This window comes from Labrus mixtus, chromosome 4 (assembly GCF_963584025.1).
Source record: "Labrus mixtus chromosome 4, fLabMix1.1, whole genome shotgun sequence".
Taxonomy (NCBI): Eukaryota; Metazoa; Chordata; class Actinopteri; order Labriformes; family Labridae; genus Labrus; species Labrus mixtus.
In genome coordinates, this window is record NC_083615.1 from 29,095,579 (window position 1) to 29,106,760 (window position 11,182).

The 11,182-nt window shown below is 38.8% G+C and overlaps 1 protein-coding gene across 6 annotated transcripts; it reads left to right on the forward strand.

Moving 5' to 3' along the window:
* The first annotated feature begins 867 nt into the window (after positions 1-867).
* On the forward strand, positions 868-10,973 carry zpd (zona pellucida glycoprotein d). Of its 6 annotated transcripts, none has more exons than XM_061036780.1 (11): positions 868-1,128; positions 1,906-2,076; positions 2,163-2,217; positions 2,303-2,410; positions 3,340-3,548; positions 3,637-3,794; positions 3,871-3,985; positions 4,098-4,225; positions 5,963-6,146; positions 9,211-9,316; positions 10,268-10,973. In XM_061036780.1, exons 2-11 carry the CDS (start codon positions 2,056-2,058, stop codon positions 10,387-10,389), a joined length of 1,206 nt encoding a protein of 401 aa, XP_060892763.1. In that variant the 5' UTR covers positions 868-1,128; positions 1,906-2,055; the 3' UTR covers positions 10,390-10,973. The 6 variants fall into 6 exon arrangements, with proteins under 6 accessions (XP_060892763.1, XP_060892764.1, XP_060892765.1 ...); XM_061036781.1 differs by having other exon boundaries at positions 1,915-2,076; XM_061036782.1 differs by having other exon boundaries at positions 1,921-2,076.
* Positions 10,974-11,182: the final 209 nt, after the last annotated feature.

Genomic DNA, 11,182 nt, shown 5'->3' on the forward strand with positions numbered 1-11,182 from the left:
GAAGGGTAACAAGAAGGCTTTAAAAACCATCATCTATTCATGTAACACGTGTTTTAATGCTTCAAAAGTATACATACAAAGCTTTCTGATTTAATTTTCTCTGAAATTCCCTATAAGCAAAACTTGCTTGCGGACCAGATGGCATACATTTTTGAAAAACGAGAGAAACAAACACATATTCATAATATTGTTTAAAGAGGGGTTTATCAGAAAAGGAGGGTAAGGGTATGAAAGTGACTTAAAGAATAAAAGGAAGAGACTGCACTTCAGAGTCCATCGCATCTTTTGAAAACCACCTCATCCCTTCCTCACCAAAAAAACGGATCCTGGCTGTGATCTGTCCCTTCACAAACAGATGGTCTGCACTAAATGTCTGAGAAAAGCGAGTCTGGCCTCTGGGTGTGATGAGTTGGCACCGCAGGAAATACAGTGACCCACTTATGGCTCTCCCTGAAGACACTTGGGTCCCATTATGGACCCTTCATGGCCGAGCCCCCCACTGCTTTGACCTGCTGTCTTGCTCCGTCTTAATGTGTGTCATAGTCCTTTACAAAAAAAAGGGACATTTTTATATTTCTGAAATGTTTTGAACAATCTGTAATTTGTACTAAAATGGATAAAACTATCATTTCTGTTTGTTATTTCACATTCTACCTACCTCAGGTAATGGGGTAAACTTTCTAAAGCACTGAACCACTGAATGAACACCTTTATTCATCGTTATCCTTTAAATGAACTTTGTACATCTACAAATTACACAACTTTACTCATTTCTTAAGGTTTTTATACACAGCAAAACGAAAAGAGTTACATTTTTGGTGTTGGTGAAATTTCAGCAAGTGCAGAGTTAATTCTACTCTGGATGGAGTCAAATCCCTGAAACTTTACTCTCAGTTGAAAAAGAGTTAGAGTCAAAATCGAGTGTAAAAACGAAGTGTCAAGTAATCAAATCTGTAAGTGTCACTGCAACATCTTTAACTCTTTTACTTTTCACTCTGAACTCTGAACCTGGATGTGACTCTTAAAGTGTTATTTATCCCTCCCCGCCCCCATAATGAAACACACACCGACAGAAGTCATGAAGACTGCAGACTGTGTTGACTTGTGGATTTAGACTGATGTTGGCCGGTGAGAAAATAAAGTATTCTCAGTAAACGTTATGTTTTCATATAGATATTGATACTACTCTTCTTGTGTTTGGTCTTTTTTAAATATTAGCCACTGTAACTCTGTTAGCTTATTTTATGCTGCAATATCTAGCTAGCCATCTTATTCTCCTCCTAAGTAGCTTACTTACTCAATGATTTCATCTTGCTTCATCTTAAATTTGATGGCAAGGACCAAAGCTATGATAAATGTTTCAGAGATGGTGTCTCAATGAACTGTTTATTAAGCTAAGTATGCTAAGTTTGCTGTGTGAGTGTTGGGATGATATCTCCTGTTAGTAAGACTAAAACTAGCATTATGTTTGTTAAACAGCAGAAACTCAGAACTCTGAGTTCATTTGAGTATGCTGATTTTGCTGTGTATGGTAAAGAATATATTTAAATATTTAACTAGGCTTTCAATTTGTATTTGTGCACATAAAAAAGTTTTTTTTTAAAAAAGAGCCATGCAATTCTGGTTAGTTCAGCAACAAACTTGTACTCATGTTTAATTTTGTGTGTGTGTCATATCTTGGACTATATTGTAGGACTACATGTCCCTTTCAAATAAACCATAAATAAATCATTTTAAGAAAGCTTTGAATTGTTAGGCCTAACCACAAGGGAAAGCAACACATCCTTTGGCTTTCATTCAAACTTAAAGAAGACTACTGTGATTACTTTTAGCCAGCAAGAGATTCTACTTATTTGGATTGGCTGACATTGTTTAAATCCACCAATTAATACAATAATAAAACAGATTTCATAGTGACAGGTGTTCATGATTGGAGAGCAGCAGGTGTTGAAATCGAGGACGACGGAGGAGAACATCCCATTTGATTGACCAAATCGCGTTAAAACCAAACACAACGTTTATGCAAACACACAAATTACAAGATACAACACAGAAATGTTCCAGTTCGGTTTGAAGGTGGGTTAAACATCTTTAATAAAAGCCTCATGTGTGTTCAGGGAGGTGTCCACCTGTCTCGTTGAAAATGTCGATTCTTTAAAAAGCAGGTAACCGCGGTCCTCGTGCTTCTCCTGGGCCTCACGTGCCACCATGTTGAAGGTAAACACATGTTTGAACATTTCACATGTTTTGAATATTATTGCAGTTGTCCTGATATCATTGTTTTTTTGTCTGTGCTGTTCAGGACTCTGCAGTATGGAGCATTGCACTGACCACACTAGATGTGTTTTGTCTAAAGACCAAAGAAGCTGCAAATGTACCGACGGATACTACGCAGACAAATGTGACAAAGGTAGCTCCACTTGATCTCTATTAAATATTAAATATTAAATAAAACCCGTCTGTCTATTATTAACACTGACATTTAATCATTTGGGCTAACTCAAATTAACTGTTAGCGACTCTGCGTTCAGGTCTTCACACAATAATCGGAAAAACGATCTTCCAACTTGTAAAGTTAAAGTGAAAGCTCCTTTGAAAGATAAAAAAAAATGGTACCCAACTAGAAGAGTTCACATCATATCAAAAATGTCGAACTTACGTTATATTAACCTGAAGGCCCAAAACGTTGTTGCTGTACGTATTAAGATACAAACCAATTTCGGGATTATTTATAGGATAGGCTAATCGTCATCTGTTATCAAGGATGAGTGACTTTAATTAGTTCTTCTAAACAAATAAATATAAGGTAGTTTATTTTGAGCGTCGAAGTTGATGACATATATGACCTCAAGATCGTAATATCACTAAAAGGAGGAAAGACGTCCCAGTTTATGAAATGAAATGAGATAATCCGAGGAGCACATGAATGCAGCATGAATCCACAACATTTTGGTTGCTTTCACGCTCCCTCAAGAAACGAAATCCTACATTTACTACAACTAAAATAGTTTTCTTTGACCTTTCTTTCCTTTGAAAATGCCACATCTTATACCCCCCCCCCCCCCCCCCCCCTTTTAGTGTAACAAAGGTTTTTGGTTGTACCTTTGGCTTCATTTTGAGTCATTCAGTCTGACTTCTAATTTTAAAACCAATACTTAATTTAGCTTAAAAAGCGTGTAAATCCTACTTTAACTTGCATGCAAATTAATGTTTGTTTATGTTTCTGATTTGTTTATATTTAGTTTTACAGTACCAGTGCTATTGTCCTAAAAATAAAGCATTAATCTGCTGCAGGCTACAAACTGACCTTTAGTGTTTTTGGTTGTTTTTGTTTTGCAGATGCAGACATCAAAGTCACGTGTGGCAAAGACCACATCACCATCAGAGCTTTGGAAGACTTCTTCAAGTATCACAATGTGCCGCTGGAGTCCCTGCACCTGCCAAACCAATCTTGCCGCGCTGAGAAGGTGGTCATCGACAGTGAGGCGTACTTCATGTCCAGGATATCTAAACATAATTATGCAGCATGTGGAGGGAAACCTTTGGAGGTACGCTGGATTATTTCCAAACCTGTCAACGTAGAGAAACACAACAGCTGTGTGTGGTCTTTATGTTCTTGTTTTTTTCTTTTTACAGAAAAACTTCACGCACATCCTGTACTCCCTGCGTCTCCTGTCAGACCCTCAGGTTAATGGAAACATCATCAGAGATCCCGTCATTAAGATGGACTACACCTGCGTCTATCCGTACACCAGAACAGTGAGCCTGCCTTTTCCACTCGTCCCGTTCTCAAGGTAAATCAAACTCTAGAAAGTCATTTTAGAATCCAGTTCCAGTGCTTTGATGCTTTTTCTTGCCCTCTTCTGTAAGTGAGATGGTGATGCGTGTGGATGACCTTGACGCCACCGTACAGCTGATGTTGTACACGGACAGCTCCTATTCTAAGGCCTACAGCAGTGCTCCCACTATTGAACTCAGGGACAAGGTACGTCAGCATTTATCGACCCATTTTTAATCAAATATCAATCAGACCTGTGTAAAGCTTCTTTTTTTTTTAGGCTCATGACAGTTGAGGTTTTAAAAGATGTCGTGTGCAGGTGTATGTGGAGTTGACGGTCACAGAGCCTGCAGATTTCTTCCTGCTGCTGGTGCACGAGTGTTGGGCCACACAGTTTCCACAGCCGAACACCACCGAGGGACAGTTTCACAATCTGCTGCAGAACGGGTCAGAACATCTCTAAATATCCACAGTTCACGTCAGCTTGGTGCTTTGTACTATGACAGTGAACCTGCAATGTCTATAAAGTATCGATAAGTATTCCATTTATTATTTTTATACTAAGAACTTGAAGACAGGGTTGGTCATTTAAAAAAAAAAAAACAGCATGATTTTTTGAAAGTAGCATCCTCTCAGTGCTCCGTCTACACCCGCCCCCTCCCCTCTGTGCTCCCTCAAAAGCCACGCCCCTCACTTACATGCACGAGCGGCGTTGCTCCAGAAGTGGACCTCAGCTCATCGTTTGCATTGTGTAGAAACTACATCGTCTCATGTCTCATTCAGCGGTAAGTAAACTCCGTCATCTGTCACATGCTTTGAGTGAGCTAGTGCACACAAGAGGTAGAGAACGTTTGTACAGGCTTATAACTGATACAGATGACAGAGTTAATAACATGAGTTATTAATTTCTGTCAGGACCTAAAGACAACTTCAACCAAAATCTGAAAAAGTGGATCTGGAGAAAATGACCAACCCTGCCTTTAAAAGTATGATTAGTGTGTATTTTTTTTTTCCAGTCCTTAAGTCCTTTGCACAGAACATATTCTTAAATGTAAAAAATGTTTTGCATGAGTGTTTGGTGTGATGTTTGTTATTTAATTACAGACATCTGTTTTCATCATTTCTTTATTTACCCTACTGTCCTTGATGGAGCAGGAGCTCCAACACAAATCTGCTTTGAGAAAATCAAACCATGAGTTCTGGCTGCAAACATCCTAACGTTAGCTTGTTGGATCATAATGGTAGACCACCATTGCTGATTTCTATTTTTTTTTTAAAGCTGGTCTACCAGCAACATCTTGTATAAATGATACTGGTCCACCATCATAGCTCTCTTGGTTTAGCAAAGCTCAGTTGTGATACTGGTACAGTCAGGATCTAACTGGTAGAGCTGGATTATTCTTGAAGGTTATTTATTTTTAAACAGTTGGGCAGTCGGGACTCAAAGGGCCTGTGTCCCCCTGGACCTCGGACACAAGAGGGCTGGCTGTGCGCTCGGGAATACTCTGATGAGAATAAAAGCTCTGCATATGCATCTTGTCTCTATGACAACGGTCTCTTGACAACAGCCGCTGTATGACCTACACTGCTCCGTTGGTTTTTATTGTATTTTTTATAATCGAGGTCTTTTTGCATCTTCACTATGAACATCAAACGGAGGATGATTGCCCTCCTACTCTGTCTGGATGATGAGCTTAATAATAATGATGATGGCTCTGATCAGACACAGAGCGAGGAGGATGTGATCTACTATATGACTGGCTACTTTTAAACAGCGCTGACAGTGACTTCCAACAGCGCCCGCCCTTAATTTTCCCCTAGAAGCGCTCGTAGTAGCCGCACAAAAAAGGTGGAGGGCTCAGAAAAAGGGCGCTGCACCTTTTTTCTCTGGGCCGCCGCCTTCTCCTGCAAACGCTCTCTCCTCTTTGCAAACAGTTGAAAAGAGAAGCTGGCCAGGTGGACACAAGGCCTAATGTGTTAAAATTGAGTCTCACCTATGCAGTGCTTTTGAATGGCATCAAATCGAAACAGAATTATTTATTATATATCTTTCACATCTGTTGGCTTAGAAGATGGCGTTTATTTTCTACATTTTCAAAAAGGTGTTAAAAGTCTTCAATTCAAAGTTGAGAACTCTTTGTATGAACTGATCTTTGTTCTCTTCACCTCCATGTGTCCACCCAGGTGTGTGAAGGACCAGACTGTTTCTTTTCTTAACGTGGCCGAGGCACAGTCGGGTCGTAATGGAGGAAGTTCAACCATTCGCTACAGCTTCGACATGTTTCGCTTCACCACAGAGCCTCATGAGCTCTACCTGCACTGCACCGTTCAGCTGTGTGAGCCCGTCGACCACCAGTCCTGCACACCTGTGAGTTTTACACTTACAGTCTACTATCATGATACTTGAAAATCCTTTATACAATAATGGTGCATGTCCATTTTTAAGCAGGTACGTAAAACTTTAGGGCACAAAACAAACCAAACATGGTACAAATATTGAGGATTGATGGGTGCCCTTTGCACAGTCGTGCTACTCATGCGGGGTTCATCTAGAGCAGGAACAGACAGCTCTCAAGATCAGAGTATTCAAGTGTGCACCAGGATTTATCAGTGACTTTTAAAGTTGAATGTATATAAAACATTGGAGTGAACAACGTGTTTAGCGTAGTGTCCTCCTCGGGTTCGCTCTCTCTTGATGAGCGTCAGGTGTGGATTTAAAATATTTCCGTGTCACCAGGTGGTGCTAATTACAGGTCAATATGCAAAAGATCAACTTGCATATTATTTACTTAATCATATGAAACTAAAACTCAAAATGACAACTGAAGTGTACACTGTACATTTGGACCCGACCAATATGGAAATTCAATATTGGGGAGAAAAACAACTCTGATACCGATATATCAGTCTTTATCTTTGTAAGATCTTTATCAGTCTTTAGAGATATAGATAAACACATAATTGATTTGTTGATCAGTTATCAAACACTTGTGGAAAAGATATATATAATGAACACCAGATGTCTCTTGACACTCTGGAGAGTGATGATGCTTGTTGTAATCCATATAGCGCCCTCTGCTGGTAACAGCCAAATCTTGTAATATCAGCGCATATCTGTGATAAATTAGCTGATACAGATAGTCACTGAATATGCTAATACCGGCTGATATTATCAGCTGGCCAATTAATTGTTTGGACTCCAATATACATCAATGATTAACTTTCACATTATTTAAAAATGTAGGTGATACATAATTATCAAAATACTAACAGTGTCAATATATCAAATGATCAATTTCATTGTAACAGTCTGAAAAAGTGAATCTGATCATCCTGGTGTGTGCTGGATTACTCTGATATTGAATTGGTTCTGATTGTGTAAAAGAAAATCTATATTCTCCAACACCCCCTGAAAACAAGAATAAAAAGAATAGATGTGGACAATTATTTTAAATTTAAAATACTATATATAGTTTAGCATAATAATGAGTAGCATGTCTTTGCCTCAGTGGGCGCTGTAAGAGTGTGTTTGATTTTTCAAACTAAACAGTTATGAACAGCTGAGCAGATTCATCTTCTTGCCAACATGGTGAAAACGGCTGATCAAATACTCTCTCTCATTTTCTCTCAGAAGTCAAATAAATCAGTTCTTTACGAGCTAATTAAATCCAATAATGCAATTTTTATTTGGTAAACTTTCAGCAGGATGACAGATGGGGTCAAGTATAATCATTGTTTTTACCCACTATATGTCCCTCTCTCTCCACTCCACTTCATGTCCTAATCACATGGTCAATGTGTGTTCAGACCACATGTGTTCAAATGATCATTCAAATCTTTTCTGTACAACAACGTTGACGTAAGGCTCTGGAAACAAATGAGAACACAGCACAAAAAGGTTTATCTCTGGTTTTACTTTTTGTGTTCATGTTTGAGTAAAGCGGCAACCTCCTCCGGTCTTGAAAAATGAAGCGAATGCGGAAGTGTAAAATCCTGCAGTTCCTCTAGTGTCCACTTGAGGCTGACTCTAGGAGACCAGAAAGGCACATACACATGACTGGCAAAAAAAATGTTTTTACAGCATAAATGAACATGTTTACAGCCTGGTACAAGAAACTAAATATGTCTGATTAGTTATTGTCATCACAGACACACACTTTATGGAGTGATTTTTTTTTTTTTGATTTTATGAATGATACATGTTATCAATAGAAAAGCGCGTAGCTGACATGATTGACAGGTGGGTGGGATATAACAGTTCATCAAGAGGCTTAAAACCCGCCTCAGCTCCAGCTCTCAGCCTGTCGTTAGACTGAGACAGGATTTCCAACATGGCGGCTGCTGCCGATGAGCCTCCTGCCATAAAAAGATTGCTGATGTCACTGAGGCTTTGTCCATAAATATTTACAGACTATGGTTTGAGTAAAATGAACATTTTTTTCAAAGAATATTTTTAATATTAGTTGACCATCAGTTAAGATTATAAGAATATGAAATGTTTGTCAGACTGTAAATAATACAGTTCATATTAGTGTTTAACCAACAGAACACTAATGTTTTAACTTGAGAAGTTCAGAAATTAATATTTGGTGAAATAACAGATTTTTAATAAAGCTTTCTTTCTCTCAGCTGGTATTTTCACTTTGGTTTTTGGTGATGTTATGTCACTCTTGTTGATAAATTTCAAGCAGGTACACCTTTTTTTTTTTTTTTTTTTTTTTTTTTTTTTTTTTATAGATCTTTTTTTCAAGTGATCACCTAATCAGTAGGCTACCTTAAGCAGAGTGAGGTGTACCTGTGATGAAATTCAACAGACCCTGGAAGAAAATAACTTCCAAGCATGTAGAGGTGCAGGTTTAAGGGACATTTGGAGTCGTCTCTTCGTTGTTTGTCCCGAGCTGTAAGTATCACTTAGACTGACAAAATACCCAAAGTTACCCCAAAACAAGGTGTTCTGTGTTTGCACATTTAAAAAAAAAAAAGTAATTTGCAATCACGCCTATATATGGGCTTGTTTTTTGTCGGCCACAGTGTTTGGATTGATGGTAACTGTGACTTAGTGGTAGTCGGTCGTCTCTCTTCGATTCCCATCTCCTGCAGCTACATGTTCGATGTGTCCTTGGGCAAGACACTTAACCCCAAGTTGCTCCCCCTGCTTTATCTGCGGCGTATACATGTGTATGAGTGGATAAGCTAATATTGATGGACTCTTTCCACAGCAGCCTCTACCATCAGTTTGTGAATGTGTAGGTGTGACCTGCGGTGTAAAAGAGCTTTGAATAGTCAGATGACTAGAAAAGTGCTATACAAGCTCAAGCCCATCTAACAATTAACTTTTTTTGCTCTAATCTGATATATATTAACAAAGTATTAATTTGTCTTTCCTTTAACTGCTTCACGTCGTGGTATCTCCGCTCTCTTTTATTCCTCAGAGCTGTAGTTCGATCAGTAAGAGAGAAGCTGTGAGAGCAGGCCCGAGCCAAGGCCTCCTGTCGTATGGACCCATCAAGATCGAAATGCCAGACAGAACTCCATCCGGTAAGCTGTTTCATGTTATTTCTTCATGTTAAGCTTTTTCTGAAAACGCAAATTTTGGAAAACTCCTGAAGATTTTCAGACACTCTGTTTAATGTGTTTATGTGTAGACGGGAAAAACCGAGTGTTGGGCTTGTAACGTCAAACTGTGCGCTGGTTTCTCCTCCGTTTTAAGTCATTATGTGACGTTGTCTCTTTTGTTTACATGAGATTAGTGTGATAGACGTAACCAAACTAGTGCTCGCTTAAATGTTGCAAACTGGACTCTTTAAAACCTTACAAACACATACAGAGTTGCTCTCCCACTATGTTGACGAGCAGACAACATGGTGGGCAGCTTTGTAAATGAAATGGTCATTGCAGAGGAATGAGAAACATTTTCACATGTCAAAGACATCGTTATTGACTTGGCGTGCTCATGACAGCTGTAACAGTGTTCAGAAGAGTTTTGTGTTTTCATGTGGATGAAGATCTTGGCGTGTGGACAGGATTATTTTTTTAAACGGAGGAGGAAAACTTTAGTCTTGTCTACATGTGGACTCGGCTTCAGTCTCCTATACCTTCGCTTTATGTCAGTGTCATGACCTCAGTTTTCCACCTGATGATGAATCCATCATATTGCAATCATGAACTGTCACTTTAATATCGATCTTGAGTTTCAGATACAGGAGCCCACAGAAACTGAGTCATGATTTGTTGTGTGTAAATCTAGTACAAATATATCTATACTTAAAGCAGATTAAAAAGTTTTATTTCATAACAAAAAGTAGTCTTTGACTTTTTGTTCCCGCAGGAAATTAAAACTAATATCAGTGATGTTTGTTGGTGTTTAAAGTCGACATGAAGGGCTGCTGAAGTTTTTCTAAGGCTCAAAATGTTGCTGTGTTTAGATATGCTCTGGTAGAGGTATAACAAGAATAACTTTAAGGCACTAAATCAGACTCTGACTTTCAGACGTGCTGATGACGGTGGTGCTGCCTGTAGCGGGCGTCTGGACGGTTGGCTTCTTCCTCATCATCGTCATCACTGTGGCCAAAGCAGGAAACAGGAGGATCACACACGGAGAGGACGACTGACCAAAAAGCTGCTGCTGCTGCAGCGGAAATAAAACTTTTAAGTGTGTCTGTATCGAGTTTTATTTCTATCTTCAGAGATAGAAACAACAGGGCTATGTTACAGCAGGGGCAGTGTGGTACGTGTTCAAATAGGACATAAAATCACTGTTTAGGTTTTGAGGAAACTGACAATATTAAACATACAAAAATGCAGAAACCTGATTTTAAACTAACGCTTTAAATCTGTGGTTCTCAACTGGTCCGTCTTCAGAACAGACCACTGAGAGAAATCAAGACTAAAATTTCTGAGATTTTTCAACCAATGAGATTTAATGTTTCAGAAGTGCTTCATAGACTTTTTGATTTCTATTTTCATTTCTAGGCATACATTTACCACCGACTGAAAACCGCTCCCACTTTGAGTCCCGACCCACCAGTTGAGAACCACTGCTCTAAATTAGGTTTAATCTGCTGAGGTTTGAATCTGTGCATTTTTATTTTCCTTTAGTATTTAGAGAACACCATGAGCTCCTAACCCAAAAATCAGGCCTATGGTCCGTTACATACTTGATACACGTTTCAAAAAGTAAAAAGTTGGGAAAGTGGCAATATGACTGGAAATCTTTGAAATGCGAAAAGGAAACACCTGGTTGAACATCTCACAACTGGTTAGGTTGCCTGAATGAAATGTGACCAGAATATATTCCAGTATCTGTCATATATGGATAATGGTAATGCTGAGGTTATTTAACTGATCAATAAATTCATTGATTCACTTTATATCTTTATATCTAATAATTAAACACATTAAATT

Excerpts from the sequence above, each read along its gene's own strand:
- zpd (XM_061036780.1), top strand. The coding sequence starts at position 2,056 with ATGTTCCAGTTCGGTTTGAAG. Across the intron at positions 3,795-3,870 it reads CCACTCGTCCCGTTCTCAAG|TGAGATGGTGATGCGTGTGG; the intron begins GTAAATCAAACT and ends CTCTTCTGTAAG. Across the intron at positions 6,147-9,210 it reads ACCACCAGTCCTGCACACCT|AGCTGTAGTTCGATCAGTAA; the intron begins GTGAGTTTTACA and ends TTTATTCCTCAG.